This window comes from Zootoca vivipara, chromosome 2 (genome assembly GCF_965207765.1).
Source record: "Zootoca vivipara chromosome 2, rZooViv2.hap1.1, whole genome shotgun sequence".
NCBI classification, from domain to species: Eukaryota; Metazoa; Chordata; class Lepidosauria; order Squamata; family Lacertidae; genus Zootoca; species Zootoca vivipara.
Genome location: NC_142584.1, coordinates 37,922,064 through 37,947,106, shown reverse-complemented (window position 1 = coordinate 37,947,106; position 25,043 = coordinate 37,922,064). Strand labels below are relative to the sequence as shown.

General features: G+C 43.3%; 2 protein-coding genes across 4 annotated transcripts in view; one reads left to right on the top strand and one right to left on the bottom strand.

The window, feature by feature from the left end:
• The window catches only part of STX8 (syntaxin 8), a 177,416-nt gene that overhangs the window by 68,913 nt on the left and 83,460 nt on the right, over positions 1–25,043 (bottom strand). Inside the window, exon 8 of one of the 2 annotated variants that reach the window (XM_088661667.1) lies at positions 13,983–14,515. The exons of the other annotated variant lie outside the window; for it this stretch is intronic. Within the exon in view, the coding sequence (XP_088517793.1) occupies positions 14,496–14,515 (20 nt within the window). The 3' untranslated portion in view covers positions 13,983–14,495. Of the gene's footprint in view, positions 1–13,982; positions 14,516–25,043 lie in introns of those variants that run through there. 2 annotated transcript variants of the gene reach the window in all.
• Positions 1–25,043, top strand: part of NTN1 (netrin 1) — a 119,043-nt gene that overhangs the window by 88,161 nt on the left and 5,839 nt on the right. For both annotated transcript variants that reach the window (XM_035104691.3, XM_060271790.2), the window contains one exon: positions 13,525–13,599. In XM_035104691.3, coding sequence (XP_034960582.1) covers positions 13,525–13,599 — 75 coding nt within the window. The remainder of the gene's footprint in view (positions 1–13,524; positions 13,600–25,043) is intronic.

Genomic DNA, 25,043 nt, shown 5'->3' with positions numbered 1-25,043 from the left:
AGGTTGGGGGAAACTTTGTCTTAGGGCCTGTACATCCTACTGATGGAGCCCATCCTGTGAAATGCTCCACCAGCAGTTGGCTCCTTTGCTGCTGTTTTTCTGGCAGTTTTTAATATGTAGCTTCTCTCTCTCTCTCTCTCTCTCTCTCTCTCTCTCTCTCTCTCTCTCTCTCTCTCTCTTTCTCTCTTTCTCTCTTTCTCTCTTTCTCTCTTTCTTTTGCTTTTGGCAGTTTAGTGAGTATCCAAGGAGTTGGTTTCTGCTGTTTCTTTCTACAGTTATTGTAAGGGGAAGAGAGTATAGAGAACCTCCCCCTTGCATCAGGAGTAGCTCCTCCCCAAGCAGCGATGGAAGCGCGGGCTCTGAAGAGGCTAGTCAGGAAGCGAAGAGAGAGTGCCAGGTCTCTGGCAGCATGGGAGAGCCCCGGCTCCACAGGAGGGAAGAGAGAGAGGCGGAAAGGGGGGAAAGGGAAAGCACAGAGCGTAGACCTTTCCCCCCCCCCGGTTCCAGAATTACGGAGGAGGAGAAAGGGGAGGAGATTCACTGTCCCGAGGCTATTATGTTGGGAGAAGTCATGAAGGGGGGCAGTGCCGGATTCTGGATCGGAGTAAGCAGACATGTTTCCAACACCCCGTCACACTGTAAATAGAGTGCACCAATAAAGACTGTTAAAAGACAAGCATGTGGAAAGTCGTTACTCTAGAGTAGTCGCAACAACCCCTGACAGCTACGTTCTAAGTGTAGCTGCACTTTGGGGATGTGCCTGTTGTTCTAGTACTGTGCCTTTGTTAGTGGTAGTTCTGCAGGTTTTATAATGATTGTACACTGCTTTACATGTCACTTTTGTGGTAGAGAATCAATCTATAAATTGCGAAATGTTGCCCCAAATATGTAATGATTCCAGGGTGTGTTTTTGCCTTTGCTTGTATGTCTGTGTATGTTATGGCTGTTGTTTGAGTCATCTCAATCTGTTTGCTTTGTGAGCACTTCTTTTCTGTGGTCTGTTGGCTCTGTTCCTAGCACATTGGCCTCTGGCTTGTGCTGCAGGTATATCTGTGGAGGGTTGCTGAATGGGAATATAGCTCTGGCTTCAAGCAGAGGATTGTACTGTTGGACGAGATGACTAAAAGATGCTCTGATATTCACTCTGAAGGGGCTGACCAGGCAGGACTTTGGCTGAGAAACAGGCACAGCATGTGTGTGTGTGTGTGTGCATGTCAGAGAGAGAAGAGGGGGATGGATTGATGAAGAGAAGGGAAGGAGAGAGAAAGAGAGAGAGAGAAGGGGGAGGGGGAGTGACCATGCCCACTTTTTGGCCTTGGCTCTGACCACCAGTGGTGTGCAGCCCCCAACCAATATTGCCCCCAGCCCTGAAGTTTGCCTAGCCCTGATTTAGTGCATTCCAACTGTGATTGTAGACATGGATTGTTTCAGCTAAACAAACCTTCACTGACTTAAATTAATTATTCCATATGGTAAACTTGGCCTGTGAGCCATATTACGAAGTTCAGCACGACTTACCTCTCTTCTGGTGCACCAGCATCCTGCCTTGCCAGTTTTCCCTACCAGTTGCTGTTAGCGTCATTCATTTCTGGCTGCAAATTCTTTCCTGGATTATAGAATTGCTGCTGCTCAAAAGGCTAATCTGTACACCCTGGGCAGCTACTGGAAATAATAACTGGGGGAAAGTCTTTGCTCTGTTGTAGGGCTAGGGTTTCCTGTAGGTCTTATCAGGTTCCTAGGATTTCCCACAAAGTATTGGAGCAGAATAGTGTAAGATATGACCCATTCTATCTTGGCTATCTGTATGCTTCATTTGCAGCAGCTGTGATACAATGCAGTTACGCAAATGCTTGGACTGACCTAAGCTGGGCAGGACAACAGCCCAGAGGCCATACTGTAGGGAACATTCTTTCTCTGCCCCTGGAGATGGGCTGCATTTGGCCTTTCGATTTCCTCATTTTGCAGTTCCATAAACACTTTAGCTGAGAGAAATGGTGGTAGGAGAGAGAAGGTGGGGAGAAAACTCTGGTAATTTTCCTGATAATCAGGAAGGCAAACCACTGTGACTCTGGAATGGCTATGTTGACTGACCTTGCCGCTAGCATTGTTATACTTTGTAAAATACAAATTCATGTTCCAAATTAAATACATGACAATTCAGAGTAGAATGATACTGTAGGTTGGTGGTTTAGAGTTATTTCATCTGACACGTAACCGGCAAAATCCCCCCCAAATAAAATTATTTTTATTAAACTTTTAACATGAAAAGACATTTAATTAACATTTGCAGTGGGGTTGTCATTTTACACAGCTACATGAAGGATGAGACCTCTCCAGAAAGTTGTATGGGCTGTTGGGAGCAGGCGTAAATCCCACTGTTTGTTGATAAAGTCAATGAATGGGTGTCATATAGCATAGAATGAGCCTTTTTTGTGGTGCCCCTTGCAAGCTGGGTGTGGCAAGTTAGTTTTTCTGACAGGGCTACCTGCCAGACACTATCTAGCCACTTGTAGGGAAGAAACGAGGCTTTATTTCACCCGGCTCAAAGACCCACTTTGGTACCCCCCCCATGTGCATTTGTATACATACACAGAGAGGCAGGGAGCCTCAATGGTGCCCCTCTGGAGGCTTCACCCAGAGCAAAAAACCCCTGGCTACCCCCATAGCTATGGCTCTGCCACTTGTCATGTGAAAGGCGTGCAACTAGTACACAAATATGCATGGGGACGCTCAATCCTATGCTTGTTTCTTGGTACAGGTAGGTAGCCGTGTTGGTCTGAGTCGAAGCAAAATAAAAAAATTCCTTCAGTAGCACCTTAAAGACCAACTAAGTTTATATTTTGGTATGAGCTTTCGTGTGCATGCACACGAAAGCTCATACCAAAATATAAACTTAGTTGGTCTTTAAGGTGCTACTGAAGGAATTTTTTTATTTTGCTTGTTTCTTGGTAGTAAGTCTCATGTGGGAGGAAGTTCCAGTCATAAGGAGCAGCAAGGGGAAATGTTACTTCAGGTAGCATTAGGATGGTAGAGCTAGACAATACGATCTCTTGCAAAATATGTGCAGAGACAAGGACAGATGAGGCTATGGAATGTTTTGAATGCTGAAGACAAGAAGGGACTTAAAGACGAGGGCCAAAAAGTCAATGTTTTGAGAGAGCTGAATAATTTTGGGAGGCAAAGGGAAGGGAAATATCAAATAGAACACCAAGGCTTTGTGCCTGGTCAACTGGGTGGATGGTGACGCTGGTAACAGACAAAGAGATGATGGCTTGGGAGGAAAGATGAGAAGTTTTTTTTTTGATCACATTTAACTAGAGACTATGTTGAAGCATCTAAGCAGAAATATCAGAAATGTAGTTGAAAATGCACACGAAGTATTCCCTAGCGGGGAACCTTTAGCCCTCCAGATGTTGTTGGATTACAACTTGCATCATGCCTGACCATTTACCATGGTCATTATCCAACAACATCCGAAGAACCACAGGCTTCCCATCCCTGACCCTATTGTTATCATGTTGCTGGATTCTGTTGGATTCCAGTTTTCTTGCTTTCTGAAATGCGAGGTACCTTGTGACACCTCCATTTGAGCTCTGATATGATGAAGCAGCAAAGTGGGGAAGACAGATGCTGCCGCAGTGGGCTCTGAATGAGATACTCCGGTGCTAAGCAGTACGCTCAAGGTTTAATAACAAAACATCTTGGCTGCTCCTTGTCCTTCCTGCCTTCATACCCTAATGGGAGAGAGCCCCAAATGGCATTCAGCAAGTTACGGTAACGCTATCCCCTTGCTTTCAGCAAGAACACTTCACAATGGAGCCCCGTTACAATGGAGGAAGCCGAAGGTCATGACAAGGGTTAGAAGGCGCCCACCAGGGGCTATGACTTGCTGTCAAACAAAGTCCTTTGTACACCCCACCGCCACCTCTGGGTTTGAGCCCTTTCATTCTGCTTTGGTTTTGCGGGTGGATATGGCTACTTTTCCACAATAGGGCATCTTGATAGAAGCTAGAAGGGAAGGAAGCAGGTGTGGGTACCCTTGACAACTGCATTTCATTCTCCTCTGAAACACATATAGTAGAAACTCTCCATTGTAATTTAAAATAGATGTGCATTTTTAATATGCCACTTTCCCACAATTCTTTTTACAATACCATTCTAATTCCCAATAATTGTATCATCATTTTGGGGTGGGGGTGAGAGAGGGGTTGATGCATGATTAAAAAATAATATGTTCTGAAGGGAGGTCCCGTACGTAAATTTACTGCCCAAACCAACCCAAATAAATAGTAGGTGGGAACCAAAGATGGTATGATGATTTCACTTCAAGATTGGCTTTATGATCGTCACATAGGCAGTTTACATTTTTAGCTGTGGGGTGAACCAGGAAACATGAATTTTTGAGCAGATTCTGCCCTCAGTTACTCATGCACTCCCTTCTCTTAAACTGGTAGTATTACTCTGGATTTGCTACTCTTGGAAGTGCAGTGCAATATGGTTGTGCTCCAGCTCTTCTCTGGAGCTTGAAGCTCAGTACAGAAAGGCAGTGGATCATCCATTATCTCACATTGTTTTATGACCTGTATGCCTTGCTTTTCTTCTGTGATGGGATGCAAGTTAGTATACATGGGTTCACAATCAGTGTTCCATGCAGGCACTGACAAGGATCAGAACTGCTTTGCTTAATCAAGGTTATTGTATCATGTGCCTCCATACTGTTTTCTGGAACACATAAGCGATAAGACACTGCCCCTCCCCTGCTAGTGAAGGGTCAGGAATCTGGCAATCACAAATTTTAGCAGGCCATCTAGACCAGACAAAATATGTGAACCCCTGATGGCCAGGGCTGAAGTAATCCCAAGTGTAACCCACCTTCATTTTTGTTTTCTTAAACCCAGTTTCAGTGTGACGGTATCAGTTTCCTTTCTGGAGCCCCAGCAGTATGTTCTCTGCTTCCAGAAGCCTCTGAAGGCTTTAAAATAAGAATTTTAAAGAAGTACTGCTGCCACTCAAGAAACAAAAAATTATACGGTCCCTGTGGCATCCAGTTCAACTCATTGTCCCACTCTTGATGACATATTATTTTCTGTCTATCCTTGGACAAGGATTTTGCTGCTTCTTTTCATATGCTAAAGTCTTGCACAGTTGGACTTGCATTGGATTGAAAGATGGAAGGTGTATTCCAGCCCTTGGAAGGGTGAGCTGAATACTTGGACAATTATTGTTTTGGGGTAATTTGGGGAGCCCAGGGAGCATGAGCTCACAGTTTATTGTGTGCTCCCCCTCTCTGCTACCTGCCATCTTGCAAGGTTTCTGAAAGATTCAACTCACCTTTAACTTGTTTCTTATTCCTGTTTGTCTTCCCCGTCATTTGCAAAAGACAGGGAAGGCAGAAAATCTGCCCTGTGTTCAGACAGTAGGAGAAATCTCATAAAGTTGGTTTCCTATTCCTGTTTTTAACTGGGCGGATCCGAAATCAGCAGGGTTGTATTCCTTAAAGGGAGCTGTAATCAGGAACTCTTAAATTTGCCAGCAGAGAGCAGTTCACAAGTACACCCTCATGAACTATCATTTGACAACCCATGAACAGGAAGAAAACTCTTCCTGCTTGATTATAATACTGTAGTGGCTACGAGTATATTCTCTTGGGCTGTAAGGCTGCGGGGACAAGGAAGGGCCACAGACAGATTTATTAATGGTGCCTCGGCTCCCACAGAAGCCTGCCCAAGTCTTGATTTCCGTCCTGGCAGCCCCAAGTGAGAGGCTTTAATCTAATTTCATGCCTTATTTGCGCCAATTTGTTTTTCAATCAATCTTGCTCAGCAAGAAGAAAGGATATTGCTAGGGGCTTATTTGTTCGGTCTTGTTCCAAGGGTGAGGTTAATAGCAGTTATGCTTTGCTGGGATTGCTGCAGGGTTCATGGAGCTTTGCTTGTTCGCTTCAGCTCCCTGCTTGCATCTGGCACATCCTCTTCTGCCCTAACTTTACATACCAACCACGCTTTACATACCAAGGGCACTTGAACCAGTTTGAGCAGCAGAACCCTGCAACTTGACTTCAGCAGGACTTTCCCCCCTTAAAATAGATTATATGTTTCAGTTATTGTTATTGTTAAATTCATTACAGGCCCTTCACCAGCAGATCCCAAGGCAGGTTACAAATAATTTAAAATTCAGAATTAGGAATAGTTACAGTTACTAATGATAAGCACTACGAAGCTGCTTAAACACTATGAAGCAGACCAAGAGCCATGCCAGGCGTGCTGTAGAAGTGGCAAGAAATGGAAGCCAAACTTCCCCTTTCCATTCTCCTAGATCTCATCCAAAGGGGTGTGGTGCATATTCCCCCCCCATGGGTGAGCAGGGTGTTCTTCCACTGCAGGAAGAAACAAAGTGGGGAAAATATCTATGAAGGGTAGGGCCAAATCTACCCTGCTTTGTGTGAGACATTGAAGCATGGGGAGAGGAAGTGTGCTTCTTTAGAATATCCAGTGTGGCTGCTATCAGTGAATTAGCATTTGTCAGGACAAAAGCTGTAACTCTGCTCTAGTGAATCTGTAGAATTATCTAGCCAACCTCCTCGAAATCACCTTGAGCATATGAACTGCACCTGCAACATAGAATGTAATTTTGCATATACAACCTAGGACTAGCAAAGTAGTGGCACCATGCAATCGCTTTGGGAATTAAAGAGGACCACTGTCAAGTTTTAGACCCTGTTTGTGAGAGCTAGTGCTTTCATTAACAGTTGGCTCTGGTTACATGTATAGCTTGTTATAAATGACATGGCTGCACAAATGCTGCCCAACAGTTGCAAGACCGAGGCAGCCTTGCACACTTTAAAAGGTGATAATAGGGGAGCAGCTGGTATGGGCCATAGCTAGTGTCAAACTGAGGAGGAAATCAATTTGGATTAGTCATTGTCTCTACTGCTACAAAGCAAGTACTGGTAAGTAAAAACCAGATGGCTATTGAACTATGTTCTTGTTTCTTACTTCCATTCTCCAGCTGCTAGAAGGTTTAAGGAAGTCTGGACATGTTTAGCCAGTCCAAAAGTAAATAGATATTTATTTGTTTGTTGCTGTTATTTATGTATTAAGCACTTGAAAATACTGATAAGCCCTGTACAAAGAGTAAAATACAGTCATACCTTGGTTTAAGTACGCTTCGGATTGAGTACTTTCAGTTTAAGTACTCTGCAGATCCGTCTGGAACTTTCAATGGGAAAGTTCACTTCAGGTTACGTACGCTTCAGGTTAAGTACGGACTTCCGGAACCAATTACAGTTATACCTCGGGTTAAGTACGCTTCAGGTTGAGTACTCTGCGGACCCATCTGGAATGGATTAATCCACTTTCCATTACTTTCAATGGGAAAGTTTGCTTCAGGTTAAGTACGCTTCAGGTTAAGTACAGACTTCCGGAACCAATTGTGTACTTAAACCGAGGTACCACTGTAGACAAATCTCTGCAATAATGGCATTCATTCTAACATGGGCATGCCTGATATATATGCTATAGAAAAGGAAGAGTAATGTTTGACATGTCAAGTGTGATGCTATTCTTGAAAAGCAAATATAAAAAGATACATTACATGATTCCAGAATAGCAGAAACACACAGTACACTCAATAAAATAAAATAAAATAAAATAAAATAAAATAAAATAACAAAATAATTTATACAAGTCTTTTTGGATAGTAAAGTAAAAAAAAAACAGAAGTGGATGAAATGGACATCTATAAATTTATAAATGGGATATATAAACACAATGTACATGGTGCATGGTACAATGAAGAAAATAGAAAAAAAGAAAAAGGTCCTGCCAAATAAAATAAGATTTTGAAGGGATTTGCTACCCATGTGATTGTGATGTCATATATTTAACAAATAACCCTCTAAATAGAGGAGACATTTGACCCCTCAAATATTTGACCCCTCAAATATTACACCAGACTCAAATTCTTCATGTAGTTAGTTTATTGTCTTTCCTCCACCACTGACAAGACTTTAGCTTTTTTAAAATTTAAAGAGAGGTACTGAGTTTCTCTTAAGCCTGATGTGAGCCCCATCTGTCAGTGCCATATGATAACATTCCTAATCCACACAAGGCATGCTAAGCAGTTTACACACATGTATGATGTCACATGTGATAACTTGCATAGTGGTTTTGTGTTAAACCTGTTCTCAGAATGCCTTCTATGAAGAAGTTTCTTCTTCTGTGAAGTAGTTCTCATGTAACACACATTTAGCGTTCTGTCTGATAGATCCACCCAGGTTTTGTGCTGAATTATGGTACCAAGGCAGAACCACTGCATGCCATTTTCTGCAGTGGGAACAGCATCTCCAGCCCCCAGCCCCTAGGTGACCCGTCACCTTAAGGTTGCAAAGATAAAGGCAGGCTCAATCAAGGAAAGGCTTGAAGCAGCAAAACATTTGGAGGAAATTGTAGCTACTTGGCACAGAAAGCAGACACTGGCTCCACAAAAGCATTTTTACTGTCACCCATGGAACCATTTGCTGCTCTGAAGTTGATCCCGAAGATATTAAAACCAATAAACTCACTCCAAGGACAGATTGAGCCTGAACATAAAATCATAGAATTGTAGGACTGGATGGGATGGGACCTGCATATCACGGAGTTCTTGTAGCAAGAGTAAGTAACCATCACTAACTGATTGGCCAACTTTAACTGAATTGTATTTTAACATGGGAGATAGAAATTGTGCCAGATATTCTGTTAGTAAAAGAACAAGGTTAGCAAAAGCAATACCCTAGGTAACCTACCTGTGAAGGGTTTCCTGTTTTAGCTTTTGACTTCTCATTGCACCCCTTCTCTCCAGCACTGACCGCATGATTATAGAGGGCCATGTGGCTCATATTTGTGTTTTGGAGAAACGTCTGAAAATATTCAGAATGTTTATCTGTAGATGGCTATTCTCTCTAAATGGAATTTATTTTGGGATTTAGTGGAAACCTAAAGTCAACCCTCGTGTCTCATTCCTTTTTAACGCTCTGATGTGATCAGCTATGGAGAATAGGTAATTTTACTAGTTCTTTTCCTGCTCCTCAGAGCAGGATTTTATTAGAGTTTTGGCCCATTGTTCAATGACACCATTTCTCCTCCTGCTTCTCTTTCTTTTACATTCTATACCTCATGCTGAAATTGTGGCCTGCTGCAGGATTTGGGGTCAAGCAGCTTCTTATAAAGGGGTTTGGAGACCTGGCTTTGCAGCTGGAGCTCAAAGCAGCTGGAGCATGCAGTTCCACAGAGACTGGATTAACTTGAAGTTATGCTGTCTGTTGAGTCGTTGGCCCATATTTCTGCTGTGTGTGTTGTACTATATAGAGCTTAGTAGCTACCCAAGCAAATGCATTGATCCCGCTTTAATGAAGTGTGCTCATGGTACCCACTGGTAGTTTTCTTGTCATCTTTAGCTGTTCGATCTTCTCAGGAGATAGGTGCTACCTGCTCCTACACACCGGGTATGATGTAGCAGCACAAGAGAACAAGGAATTTTGCAGGCATGGAAAATGTCTAAGCAATGTTCTTATTTAGGGTGTTTGATTCATCTAGCTGTAGAAACAGAGCCAAACTCCTCCAAAAGATCAGCTCTGAAGTCTGCTTCATAGGTAACTTTCATGTGACTTGGAGATTATCTGTAGTGTTCTGTCTCACATAGGCATGTTATCCTACTTAAAACTGTATGGCAAATTTTATGCTGGAGCTCATAATGGGAAAGCCGTAATAGTTGCCACACGACCTGGAGACATCATGCCTCTGTGATCTCCCCATCCCAGTTTGTTTCTCTGTGAGATACGTTCTGTTCCTGAACCACCAGACCCAAGTGCAACAGTGCTGAATAGTTCTGAGAAATCAAGATGATAATATTGACGATGACCATTCTGAGTGGGCAACTGGTGAGCAGCCCTGAGAAATGAACCCCAAGAAATGTGCATACATGGGGAAATAAAACATGAAACAGAAGAAGGCATAAAACAGATGTGCTGTGAACAATATGAACCAATCTCCCGCAAAATACAACCAGAATATCATGTACTGCGAACATGTCCACTTTGTCTCTCAAGGATCTGGCATTCCATCTGGGATGATGCATCCCAGCTGACACAAGAAGTGCACTTTGTCATAGGCTCCAAATAGCTCTAAGCACCATTGTTCAAGAAGTGTTTAGTGCTGTGTGGTTTTAGTGCCAGGCGTTCTGATTATCCTATGATCTCCATCTCCACATGGACACCATCCTGTGAGCACAGACAGCAGCATGCTGGGAATTCCTTGTTCAAGGATTAGTAGATCATAGAAGGATCAGGGCAGGGAGGTTTTTCAGGCAAGGCTATGTGTCAGTTGCTGCCCAGCACATGGGAACACCAACGACAGGCTTTTAATGTTACTCACATAGTGCAAATACAAGAAGCACTAAAAAAAAAGTTGAATGCGCTGATTTGTGAAGGAATCGTTCAGAAAATAACTAAGCTAACAGACAGGAAAGGGGAAACTGCTCCTGACATTTTCTGAAGCTGCAAATGAGACAAAACAGCCACCCCACTTTTTATCCTGCTTTAAGGATTTTAAAATTATATATACATATTAAAGGTACCATTTCCCAAATCTGTTTTGTTTTGACTGGGCAGGAGCTTTCTGGGGTTGAGGTTGCAGCTTGCCAAGGTTGTTTGTATGTTTGTTTAAATAAGACTAACATTTTCTCAAATCTGGGGAGGTTTTTGTGTGTTGTCTTCTCCTGTGAGCTCCTGGAGAGCCTTGCTCTTCTTACAAACCTGCACAAGTGGGCTTCCACTTGCTGCGCCCCAATACTTTGGCCTTGGTCAGGGCAGTAGACATGCTCCACAAAGCTTCTCTCACATTCCCCAACCACCCCGAAGAGTGCTTTGTCCAAACAGAGAAAGAATCAAGATGCAGGAGAGTGAATATGCTGTACATGCCTTGTGTTACAGTGAAGTAAATGGGGGTTAAAAGCATCATCTACTACAGCACATCTGTAGTCCTGTTTTGGTTCTGTGCATAGATGCTGAGCTCTGCTCAGAGTCAGAACTTGAAAGTGCAGCAAGTGAATAATTCAATTTTCCTGTGATTATTTATACATTTCTGTCTGATATTAGCTGCTGTTGCAGTTTTGTGGACATACATTGCCATAATGCAGCAGGTTAGCAGCACTGTCCTTAATAGATAACCTAAACACACACTGTTGTTGCTAGATAGTTTCTGTGTCAATTGTGAAGGGGCTACATCTCTCATCAATGTACCGTAGTTTGAGGCAAGATGAGGAAAGCAGGAATACTGGGGAAAAGTATTTGGAGTTGTACTCTTCCACCCTCCTTAAGGGTTACACCGAGATGGCAAGTGAAAATGCCATGAATGAAATCTTAAACAAGTCTTCAAGAGATGCCTGAAAAAAATCAAAAGCAAGGATGTATGCTGAATCTCTGTTGGAAGAGTATTGCACAGCTTGAGACCAGTGATGCTAAACAGAAGCAATAACGCCAGAAGTTCCATGCAGAAATAAGGTTCTATTGGGGTATTGCCAGTGTACATTTCATTTTCTCAAGCAGCAGTCCAAGGCATGAAGCCTGGAAGATCACTCACCACCTCAGTATTGTATGGAACACTCTGAGCCTTGCCTTGGCTCCTGGGGGGATCAGCCAGAAATATTAGTGATTTATCAACTCAATTGAGACAATGTACTTTTATTGTCACAACAAAGGAAATGGCATGCAGAGGGCAAAACGTAGAAAAAATAAGAAACAAACTTTCCTTCGGAAAGTGCATATTCTTCGGTATTGGGGAAAGGTAGAAGCAAACAAAAAGGACTGCACAAAAACGTGAATTTTGAACCACAATTCCATTTAGAACTTAAATGAAAGCTTGACTTATTATTCAATTATACATCTTGATATATTATACAAGTACTTTTGTTTCAACCCCAAACTAACCCAAAATTGCTTTTATCACCTCTTGGTTGAAACTGCCTGTCTTACTTTCCTTTGTTGCTGCTAATCAGTAGGCAAAGCTCTACATTAGGCAGTGGTGGAAAAGAAGCACAGAGGGAGGTTGTAGGTGTGAATGTGTGGTGGGGCTGGACTTTTCCCTTCCTCCATTGCTCATGAGTATAAATATGAAAATTTTGAAGTATTTTTATGACCTTTATCTGTACACCCTGTTTGCAACACAGTTAGGTAGATAATTATACTATATGGATTTATAACCATAAAGGATGCTGTTCCGGCTAGGAAGGTGGGATATCAGTAAATAATATTATTGTGGTTGCTCATTTCCATTGCATAGTCCCCTCTATGGTCATAGGGCCTCTAGTTCTTGAGCATACTGCTTGCAGACAAGCAAGAGGTGAATATGATCAGTCATAGGTAGGTGACCTATGTTAGCTGATTTGAGCATTCTAAAGAAAGAGCGGGGCATGAACATATAATGAACCATAATATTTATCGATCACTGCAGAAAAGCAAGTTCCCCGTCATCATGTGTTTTCCTAACAGCAAAGTGTAATTCCTGACCCATCTGTGCACCAAGTGGATAAGCAGGAACATTGCTGTAGAAACACTATACTCTGGCATACCTGGGAAACATAGTGCAGGCTGAGCTATGTGCAGCCCAGCCTTGCCAGAGACTGGAGAGAGTGAGAAAGAAATGCCACAGCAAATAACAGTTTTTCATGCCCAGGGTCAAGCTGCACTCCCAATGCTCAAAAGTGGCATGAAAATAGTTCTAGCACAGCCAAAACAGGATGGAGGCAGTGCCAAAAACTCAACACAGCATCACATTAGTGGCACTGGAACACAGGATGATGTTCAGGAGGAGTAAATCCATCGTATCACAGCAGTAAGGCCCATAGAAATGAAGCAGTCCCACTGGGGCATTTTATTTGCACACTCCAGTAGAGTGGACGCCAAAGGCTTTGCTAATGCTTCATAGGCTGCTAATTTCCTCCCTGACCCCTTTTGTTGAGGAGTGACCCCAGCCAGAATCCCTTTGCAATGAATGCCAAAGCCTGACACAGGTCTGGGTTAGGGGGTGACAAAGAGGCCTCTGTGGGCTTTAATCAGACTCCAGTTTGCAGTTTAAGAACTGGGGGGGGGGTTGTGGCTCTCTAAAGATCTGGGTGGCACAATAAGCGAGGCCCTGGGGTCTCCCATGGAGGCAACCAAGTTATGGCAGCCTGCAGAGGACAGCTTAAAGAATTCGTCAGGCGGGGATAGGAGGGGAGGGAAAGGGAGAGGAGGATAGCTTCTTTTGTGAGATGCTTTCTTTAGAAAGGAAGGTTTTCAGTGAATGCCCCCATTAGATGACCCAATCAGGTCCTGGCAGATGGATATCACAGGCATGCTGCTTATTCATAGCAGGCTACAGCTTTCACTGTTCGCTTCTCCCCTCACACACACACACTCCCTTCTTTTCCCAAGTCTTTCATTCATTTTAAGACTAATTTGTTTTGTTAATGTTTTCTTCTGTCTCTTCCTCCTCGGCTCCCCTGAAGACTGCGATTCATACTGCAAGGCATCCAAAGGGAAACTGAAGATCAACATGAAGAAGTATTGCAAGAAGGACTATGGTGAGCTACCGTCCCTCCTCCTCGAGGGCACCCTAGAGTTAGTGTGCGTCTGCCTCTGTTTATGTCAGAAATGTCAATTTATTTTCTGAAATGCCTCTCTAGATTTGATGTGTCTGGGCCTGCATTTGTGGTAAGCAGGATTTGGGACACTTTATTTCTGGAGTCCTGGGAAGCCCCTGCCAAAGGGTGCAGCAGGTGGGCATAAACACTGGGAAGGTGTGGCAGTGGTGTGGCAAGTAGACAGTTTGGTTTTGCTGAAAGAGCTTCAAATGGCCACTCAATTATGTCACTCACTGACGGTCTAACTACATGGTGGTAAATGCCTCACTGGCAATTTGGTTGGTGGTTTTTATCTAATATTTTATCTAATTTTCTAAGTTTTTATCTAATATGTATGTGTGGGAAGGGAGAGAAACCTTCATGCTGTAGGCCAAATTAGGCCCATCAGGCCAGCCAAACATGGCTGCTTTGGCTGGCCACACCCATCTGCCACTCACATGATAGCATATGACATCAGGTGCAGGACTAGTAAAGCCATAACTGCCAATGAACAATTGGGAGTGCACAGGTGTTTGGCAGCAGGGCCTGTCTGAATCAGCATGGAATGCAGACTCCTTTGTGGTCAGTTCCACTTAGGAACTTCAATCCAGAGTGAAGCCAGTCCCAGCGGAAAGCAGCAGGTCTTGCACTTTTGGCAGTATATTCTGTTTAGAGTGAAAAGCAAAAGTGCGAAAGAAGCAGGAAAAGTGGGAAAAGGAAGAGAAACTTCCTTGTTTGCTAATTTGAAAAAGCTGCTTTATAGTTGTTGTTGTTGTTGTTGTTGTTGTTGTGCATTCCTTTCTGATGTGATTTGTCAATGGGTTTCCAGCGAAAGTCAGAAATCACGTAACATGCCATCAATTATCCTTTGCTTCATCTGAGGACAGAGAGATGGTCACAGATGAGAAACCTAACTAGTCTGCATTTGACCATTCATGTTAAAATATGTACAACTGTGCATAAAACCATAGAACTGGAACTAAAAGGAACTAATTCTGTACCTGAGGCATGCCCAACTTACTCGTAAGAGTATCGTGTGTTTAACTTTGCTTACTGTTTAAGAACATTGTAGAAATAATCAGGATGTATTTGATTCCTGGATTCAAGAATCCTGGAAATTGTATTTACCCCTCAAAGAACTGTAGTTCCTAACACCCTTAAAAACTACCATTCCTAGGATTCTTTTTTTTTGGGGGGGGAGGGTGTGTGTGCTTTGAATGAACGGTGCATATGCAGCCTAGGTTAGAGGTTCTATACAACACACTTTGACACCAGTTCCCTCCCTTGAAAAAAATAGGCAATGGTTAACCTCTGAGTATTTATCCAGATTCTTGCTGACTGCACCTTCTTTGCTTAAATAGTGGTACAAAAATCTATACAACTTGAGTCTAACTATTATACCATTGGGCATATCTGAGAAGTCTGAAGTTCAAAGTAATTGTCATCATTAACACTATTTATGCATCTGCAGATGCTTGGGGGCAGAAGCACTTACGGTTTGCTCTTAGGCAGTATTTCTTTCTCCCCAGATTGGGAAAGTCCTGCTCAGGCTTGTGCATATCACCCTTGTTTCTTCTAGCTTCCTTACTATTGGTTTTACTGGTAACGAAATCAATCCCTGTCTCAGCCTAATCTCATTCTCAGGCTAATCCTGGCCATGGTCTGTTTATATTCTAGCAGAACCTGAAAATGTAGCCTTTAAACTGATGTTGTGCCTATTGGTCATGTATGCACATGATGAACTATGCTGATTGCTGGAGGTCTCCGGAAAAGATTCCTCTGCCTCTTCCCCCCGGTTTCCTTGCTGAATCAGAATTTCCAGCCGCAGCACATTCTGCTCATTTGAAACTTTAGGCACACTTTGGATGTGATTGCAAATGCTGAACTAAATTCAAGGTAGCATGCCTTCGCAACTTCTTCTTGCCACAAGGGAATTCCTGGCAATAACTCAGTTTGTTCTGTTCAGGGGATGTGTTGGGATTTTGCTTTGTATCTAGGCAGCTTATTGCAAATTCATGGGAGCAAGATTGCACCAAATAACAGGCAAGCAACAAAACGGCCCTCTCCTTGTACACAAAATCTCCTCCCACTTCACCAGGCCATGGCCACCTGCCCACTCCAGCAAAACAAAATTCCAACTTGCATTTGCAGAGATAAACCCTGAATAATTTATCACATCCTTTTCCCATGGAAGGACAGTGTGCAGACTGTGCATGTATGTGACATTTAGTGAAAAAGTACTGTTGTTAGTTTCTTTGCCAGTCCCCCATTGAGAGGGTCAAATGCAAAAGCTTGTTGTTTCGACTTGCTTTTTACAAAAAGGCAAATGTGTTCTGAAGCCTAAATGAGAAAGCCCCTCCTTCCTTTCTTCCACAATAAATATTCATAACCAGGGCTACAAAGAAGAGTCACATGGCTATGAGCAAACATGAGTTGGGAGGCTATATCTAGCACAGCACAGCACACATCTCAATGCCAGCTCTAGCCTTTTCTCTTTTTTTGGAGCGGGGGGAGAGGAGATGCCTTCAGTAGGCCTACTCCCTGAGAGAGCCCACATCACCCTTCCTTCCATCTCCACTGCTCAATCACATACTCTCCCCCTCTCTGGACCCAACCCACAAAACGACCCAGAGGGAAAGCACAAGGCTGGATATTCCTACATCTCCTCCTCCCCCTTGTTACTGCTTGCATACTCAGAGAGGGCAGGTGAACAGGCAGTGACAGCACTGAGCAGCAGCAGCATGATCAAGAACCCTGGGGGAACTGCAGTGTGCCTCTGAAGGTGCCCCAATACCCCCATCTCTGATGCCAGTCCTGCCTCCCCTCAGTACTCAGTTCTGATCTAGCTTAGAGCCATCTTGTACTTCTGTACTTTCTACCTTCTCTGTCCTCTCTTGCACTGAGGTGTGATGTTACTTTCTGTTTTGTTAAGTTGCCTCTGCTGTTACATAACCTTACTCTCTGTAGGAAAGTAAAAGGCAATGCTTCATGAAGTCAGAAATGTCACCTCAGGTTCTTTATGAAGCTGAGTAAAACGGGGGCGGGGAGGTGCCAGGAGCCTGTTGACTTTAATTAATGCCTAAGCCCTAAGGGAAGGGACGCGGGTGGCGCTGTGGTCTAAACCACAGAGCCTAGGGCTTGCTGATCGGAAGGTTAGCAGTTCAAATCCCCGCAATGGGATGACCTCCCGTTGCTCGGTCCCTGCTCCTGCCAACCTAGCAGTTCGAAAGCAAGTCAAAGTGCAAGTAGATAAATAGGTACCGCTCCAGCACGAAGGTAAACAGTGTTTCCGTGTGCTGCTCTGGTTCGCCAGAAGTGCTTAGTCATGCTGGCCACATGACCCAGAAGCTGTATGCCAGCTCCCTCGGCCAGTAAAGCGAGATGAGCAGGCAACCCTAGAGTCGTCTGCAACTGGACCTAATGGTCAGGGGTACCTTTACCTTTAAGGGTAAGGTGTTGTGTTCTCAACTCACTATCTAAGCCCAGGTGCAATTGCTCTTTTGGGTCTTCTAGAATCCATTCTTTAGAGAATGCAAGCACCATACCCCATTGCATCTCAGTTTTTGGAGGACAGGAGGAAAATTTAAATGCAGGTATTTAAATGTTTCAAGCCCCCCCCCCCGAATTTTAGAACAGATTGCAGATAGGGGTGCTTCAAAATCAAATGATATGATATTCAAATAGGCATGTGAGAGCTTGCACACGATTGTGAGAAAAACTCCTGATACGCCAAGTAACATTCATGTACTACCATAGTAGCATGAAAGTTTCTTGCAGCCATGCCTTTAGGTGAGGGCAGCATAGTGTTCAAAACAGTCCAGCTGCAAAGAAAGTGCAGAGTGGGTTACACAGAGGGACAATAAAGGCTTTTTTGCGGACTTCCCAGCAGGAAGCCAATTAGGAGACTGTTTTCTTCAACTTTATGGAATGATAGCAGTTCTGAATATCCTAACAGGTCCTAATTAGATTGAACATGGTTACTTCCCTTGTGAGCTAAATTGGGGTGCTATCATCTGGACAACTAGCTTCTATAGAGCTTTTATCATCATTTTAATTTGCTGGCTCAAAAGGGGGAGTGTGTCTTTAGGAAGACAAAACAAAGAAAAATCCTGTCTCTTACTATTATTTATACCTTAAAAAAAAGATTCATAAGCAAATTTAATTCTGTTCAAATATTTGGAGCTGAATAATGCCAGAGGGTACTTAATTTCAACCACCTTTATTTTGGCTCAAACCAAGATTGCTTTGGTGTGCCTCTAAGTTGAATTAATTAATGACTTTGCTTAACTTCAACAGGAAGGCTAGGGGTGTGTGTGGGAAATGAGCTGGTAGACTTGGAGAGTCTGTGAGATGTTCCACATTCTGGGATGTTTATAAGTAGCTCATTGCATAGCCACAGAATACTAAAAGGCAGGGTTTGCCATGAGACACCAGTAATGAAGCCACTGCTTCATGGGCTTTGAAAAGAGGTGGCTACTTATTTGCTTCCTTTCTTTCAAAGTGCAAAAAATGTTAACAATTTTCCCCTAAAAATCTTCACTGAATGAATCCCTCCCCTCCATAACTGCTTAGAGTTTGTTATTTTATTCATAACCATTAAGTCCCAATTGCATTTTAAGAGTGCCTTAACTACAATGGGCACTATACAAGCTCACTATCTAAAAATATTCTGTTTTGTGCTGCATTTTAATCAGTGTACATATGCACTCATGCCCGGTGCTAACTTGTAAAAAAAGGGTCGAGGGTAAGAAATACAAACTGAAAACTGCAGCAAACTGCACATGCACCAAATTAATCCCAGAAATTCTTCAAGTTAAACCGGAAGGCAGGCAGAATGAAATGCTGGGCAGAGCCAAACCACAGCATAATAATGAAATTGAATGGGGGGATGTGGGGGGGGGAGGGAGATTTGCTCATCCCTAGATTGTACTCATTTCTCATACTGGGCACGTCTGATGTCTGGGCTTGAGGGAGATGTGGGTGAATGCATAAATAGGCATGCGGAGAAGGTAAAGCAACAGCAGTAAGTTTGGGCCAAATGGGGCACAGAGACACCTTTACACTCCCAGGTAACCATCACCTTCTGATCAGGCGAGTTTGCACCCAAAGGGAATAAACTTCCCTTGCACCTTACTGTGCTTGTGCAGCACCACACCTGGACTGGGAAATGCAAGAGATGGTTTCAGTTTCCTGGACTGTTTAATCTCTTAAGTCTTATGCATTGTTCACACCACTCCTTCTCCTCCGCTGCCTGGACACACACGCACCCCCCCCCCTTCATCCCCAGACAGCAGATGGAATGTCAGTGTCTCAGGCAGGCAGTCACTTTGATCTAGTTCACTTCCATGCATTTGTAAAATATTGTACACTTCTTTTTCCAAGGTGCTTGGTCAACAGGGATGCCTCTGGTTATATGGCCCATTAGGGTCACTAAGCAAATGGATGAAAAATAAATAATAAATCATTTGAGGCCCTATTTGGTATTCTTAACAGAACCAGCCGAACAGGACTTCCCTTTGACTCACAAATCACCAGTAGGAACCTAGCAATTCCCACTGCCTTCCCACCAATCAATTGTCATATTTATTGAAGGAGCAGGGGTGAGGAGTGAGTCTGGGGGTTCCTATCCCAAAAGGTGATATCACCATCCTGCCACCTTCAGCCATCCTTGGAAAAATCCTTCTTTCATGGAGACTCTGGTTAGTCATCCTCTTTGTTGAAAGGCACTCTGGCAGCAGTACGTGGAAAAATAAAAAAATATGTTTTCAAAAGACCTTTTTTTTTAAAAAAAGTATTCCACATAGAAACCCAAAACTCATGAGGATAGAGCTGAAGAGGGAGAGGAAACATATGCTGTTCTAATAGCTAGTCTTCCAAACATTAATAGGGTGAAACTGTATTTCTGAGCTTTAGGGGAGTTTTCTGGGGTGGCAGTTCATTCATGCTGAATTCTGGGTGTAACTGCATCCATATGTAGTGCATGGGTATCGTTGTGCGGAAATGTGCCCTGCCAGGGTGGCCATAAAACTGGATAGAGGGGGAAATTAATGAAATCTTGTGAAGGAGGAAAGTGACTGGATGGGTCACACCCTTCACAAAAAGCAGAGATTAAACCTCGTAAATCTTCAATATTAAACTCAGATGTAACAGGTAAACCCCGTAAGCTTTCTAGCCCCACTTCAAAAATAAGATTTTAATAACAGTAATGACAAACTTTGCTCCAGAGAGGGGTTGAAACTAGAATGACCTGGTCTAGGCTTAGATACTTTCAAAGAACGAGGGACCATATCAAACATATTTGTTCAGGGCCTGTGGACATCTGGAGGGGATGGGAAGGTGAACGAGGGGAACTCTCAGTGAATTTATTGATTTTTCCTCTGACCCCAATACGTCTCTGACATATTGTGAGTAAGAAAGCAACTCCTAGCATTTGTGGGGAGAGATTGTCTTGTAGTCAAACCTCTGGGCAATTGCAATCAGATATAATGGGTCCAAGCAATAATTCCTAAAGAACTTAAAAGGTTTTGCTACGTCTGGGAATTTCACAGTGAGCAAGATTTCTTGGTTTGTGTGTGTGGCGCTGCATCCACGTTACAACATTTAGGTGCAATTAAGAGCCTTTATAAGAGTGTTTATAAATGCATAACTTGTAACATTGCGGAGGAAATACAAGAGGTTTGTGCCTCCTCCCCGATTGTGACCCTTGCCAGTTTCTCAGCTGCCTGAAGTGCTGCAATGCCACCTGGTGGCTGGTTAACAGCACAGTGAAGAACAGAGCCTTGGCCCCCCGCACTCCAGTCCACTCTCAAAGGACGCACATCTATCCTCAACACCTCATTTAAAAGCCTTGTAAGGAGAACTGAGGTTGACAAGGCAATGGCAACCAAACTCCTACAGGGTAGTAGGTAAGGATTTGGTGGATTCTGTTTTCTATTCTTTATTGATACAGTCCTTTCTCTGGAGACGTCTTTCCAGCACCACAGGTGTTCCTGGTTTAAATAGGCCGTATCCTAGCTCTGCTCAGCTTATTGTCCAGCTATTTTCCCCGAAGGTTTGGACAGTGTAAATTGGCCATGCATGAAATTTTTTTAAAAAAAATTTCCAAGATGACTCCTGGCTGACTTGGCATTCTCTTCTCTAAACAAGAGTTTTAAAGAAGAGTTTACAAACACCAAGTCTGCTGCTTATTTTAATTGCACAGTAAGGGCCATGAGCCAATGACAGCCTGGGGACCCCTGCCCTCGTCTGCTCATATACTCCCAATGGTGCATGCCTGAGATATTTTTAGCGAGGAGCTGGACACACGCCACACCATGTCGGAAACTAGTGTCATGGGGGGCCCAGGCAGCAGCAAGATCAATGTGAAAGCTGTGACTCGTTTTATTTTGTTCTCCCCCTCAGGGGTACATTGCTAGAGCACAGCAGGCTTGCAGAGCTGCTTAGGGGGCACCTGCTGCTTGCTTCATCCACTTGCCCCCAGTTACCAATCCCAGTCGTTTTGCCCATCGCATTTTTCCTGGTGCCAGGGCTCAGTCTAATCCACTTTGCTTGTGCTCATTGGACTGGGAGGGGGGCTTTGTAGCTCACAGCACAAGCTCAGCCATGAATGGAACAGAGATGCTGCCCCTGGTGGAATTTTCCCTACTTCCCTGCTGAGAGAGGTTACCAACCCTGTTAACCAGCTGGCTTGTCAGTTCTTTCCTTTAACCGGATGCTGACTTGTTCTCTTTCTACTCTGGCAGGCTGTGGAAGGATGTGCCAGCAGCTGTAGGATTGTCTGTGTTACTCTCGCAGGGGGCAGAAGGCTAAATCCAGCATACAATTCAGGATAGGTTGTCCTCATTTTAACTGAAGCCAGAGCCCCCCTCCCACCACACTTTAAGGTTTAGCAGTAAACTACTGCTTCCAAGCATGGCCAAACTGCCTTGTATCATTTTGTGCAGTACAGCTTTGCTGGTAGAGAATCAGAGTGGGCCTGTGGTTGTGGTGCGAAGAAGCAGGCATATAATTGTTGCTGAATGTTGCTTGTAATTTTTCGATGTGGACTAGTTGGACAGGTCTCTATGAACATAGGAAGCTGCCCTACGCAGCCAGGGTTTCAGGCAGGATCCTTTTTCTTCTGTACTTGGAGATGACAGGGGTCGGACCTTTGTGTCTTGGGTTTGCAATCAGCAGTGCCACACTGGGACTGCAAGGTGAAGCAGGGAGGCTGCATTACAGTGCAGCGTATGCTTTTAAAAAAGCAGTTAGTTGGTGGCAGCATCTTGAGATATAATCCAAGTATAATTCAAAATATTCAGTGCCTTACATTATCACAGTTTGAGACTAGGGTTGCCATATTTCAAACAGTGATAATCCGGACAGAAAAGTTGTTGAGGTTTTTTTTGGGGGGGGGGTTGCCCAAAGTTGTTGAGCTTCTTGGGCAAAATCGCTATTTTAAAGGAAAAGCAGCGACATGGATGCCATATGTCCCCTGATTTTCCCAATTTCCACTTGGACGCTAATGCCAACTGCGGTATTCCGGATATGTCTGGGAAAATCTGGACATATGGCAGCCCTATTTGAGACAAGTGATCTTCAAGCAAAAGAAAAGTCAATGCCAAAATGTTCATAAATTGATCTGTCAACCATCACTCTTGCATCACTCTTGGGTGTTTGGGAAATATTTATAGTGGTCAGATTCATATAGGGTTTGCTGATATTTGCTAGAGCAGGTAGGGTCCCAGATGTCAGAAGCCATTTAAAATTATAGTGACTTCTCTTGGTGCTAAATAGTGAAGTGATGGAAATGAAACTGATTGGATTATACTCAGCTTCTCGATGAAGCAATTTCACTCACAAAGGAAACAATAAAGAGGAATGTCAAACTCAAATGGATTAGAAGGCCAACTTCACCACCCACCACATACAGATACCAGACTCGCTTAAAAAGAAACAAACCCAAAAATGCAGTTCCACCTGAATTTGATACCAGATCATTATGTGGAAGAAATAAAAAGTGTTTGCCTCTGAACTTTCTCAGTGTATTTCCTTCACTGCAGAGCAACCTGAACAAGCCCCAACATATCTGGGATTAAGGAGTAAGACTTCCAAGCTTACAGGAAGGCTTGAACCCCAGCACCTTGCTTTTCAGAAGTTAACCCTTGGCTCCCTCACTCCCCCCAACCACTCCATCCAATCAAAGTATATTCCCCATTCCAGTCCATTTGAGTTTGGCACTCCAAAGTTAATTAATAGCCATTGTCCCTTTTCCTCCAGACCAGAACCATAATTTCCTCCACCTGCCCCTCCCTACTGAATAATAGGAAACTGCCAGCTCCCACACTAAGCAGACTCCAGTGCATCTTATTTTCCTATACCTGCTATCCATGTTGTTAACGGTGGGGCAGATGGCGGTTGTTGGTATGGCCTATGAATTCCTAATGGCTCTATTCACACAATACCCTGGTAGATGCTGACCTTGTGATCCTGACAATCACATGGGGATGTTAATTTTGAGAGTTATCCTAGGGGAAGAGTATAATTGTGGAGTTAAGGAACATCACTTGATTTTAGATTGCAGGAATTGTGTTCCTCCTGGAAGATCAAACATGCTTGAGTTTGGAACTTCTAGTATTTTAACTTTCATGCTTTAAAGTATGGTCGTGATTTCCCCCCCACATCTTTATTGTTTTTGTAAGCCACTTGAGGGTGTATGAATTTTATGAAATAAATAAAAAAACATTAAAAAACACAACCTTGTAAAAAAGAACACCAAAGATCCAAATCAGTTTAGCTTCACTGGGTTTTGAATTTAACCTCCTATAAACACCCCTTGCTCTCTTTATTTTCAACAACTTGAAGCACTCCAACCAACAATCACCCTACTCCCACATATCAAGCAATGCTCTGCTTTCCAAAATGATTTAAGGTCTTCCCCCTTGTCACATCATTTACTGTGGGTGTGACTCTTCTCAGTTGTCTAATCTGGCAGAGGAAGAATTCTCAAACAGCCACTTCCCTTTTCAGCAGTACTTAGCCTACTTAGGATGGAGCTGAACAGTTGCCAGCTTCAATTTTCGCATCAAAATTGTGCTTTTGACAACATAGGAACTTTACAGATTGATTGCCCACTTTTTCTGTGTGAAAGAAAAATTGTTCTCAAAACAAGGAGAGTTGTTCTGCAGCCCTAGAGTGGTAAAGGCCATGGTTAAGCCTGGAGGAACTATGTAACCCCATCTGAAAGTGAGTCTTAAAACGGACCATCCCAGGAAGCTGTTCAATGCCACAGCAAGACTTAAGAGGGAGCACACCGGAAGAAGTTGCTTAGTTTTGGGGGAGCCTGCTCTAGGTCAGTCCTTTTGGAGACTTACATGAGCACTACACAGGTCTTCCAGCTGAGTTTCCTCAACCTTTGTACAGTATTAGTATCTATTCAGGATAAATATTCTGTAGCCTGTAAGGAAATTTAGTAAAAGTAATTGGTGCACAGCATATTTCATATTTATTTTAAGCAAAGCTGTGAATGGTTTCTACTAGCATTACTAACACTGAACATTGAGATTTTAGGTTGAGGCTGTTTTTCTCACCATGAAAAGCTTGTGGATTTGAAATGATTTGGTTAGTCTAACAGCATCTACATTTGTGATTTGATTCATACACCTGTAAACTTTTCGCTGGGTCACCCGATTGCCTTTTCATTTCTGTATACTATCACAAGTACTTCTAGGAAGGCAGGACATTTTTTTTTAAAGACCCTTATTGGCTGCTACTGGAGATAAGGCAGTAGACTGGTAGTCTATTCATCTTGCATGCTTATGAGCTAGAAGCATTGGGTTAAAAGGTAGGGACTCTGCTCTGTGGGGATGCATTGCAGAGAGATTCTTTTCACAGGCTGGCCCCAGTACATGCCAAAAAACCAAACAGTGTGGCAAAATTCTTGGTGGGTTTTAATTCCCCCCCCAACCTTTTGCTCAAAATGAAAGGGGTGCCTTTTGTTACCATGGCCACCTTTCATGACTTCAGCCAAACAAGACCCTGACTTCCTTCACATTTTATTTATTTTTTTAAAGTTCTCATTGAACCTCAAATCCCTAGGTAAGGGAAACATGGAAACGGTTACCATCATACTTAGACTTGGAATGTGGGACACTAGCACAGACCACAGAGGTCAAGATTCCCAGCATGAAAAGAAGGGAGACTTGGACAGGGAGAGACTTGTCTCCACAGGCAGAAGAGAGCTGGATACATTATTCCCAAATGCCAATTTGCTTGGGGAAGGCGCATATGTAGTCACAGGAAAGAGTGATGAAGGGTTAAGCAAAGACTGGAACAAAGTAGTTAACCAAACTGAAAGTGACTTATTACAATCAGGAAAAATGGGATGGCTTCTCTCTTTCTCTCTAATGCACATTTCAGTCACAACT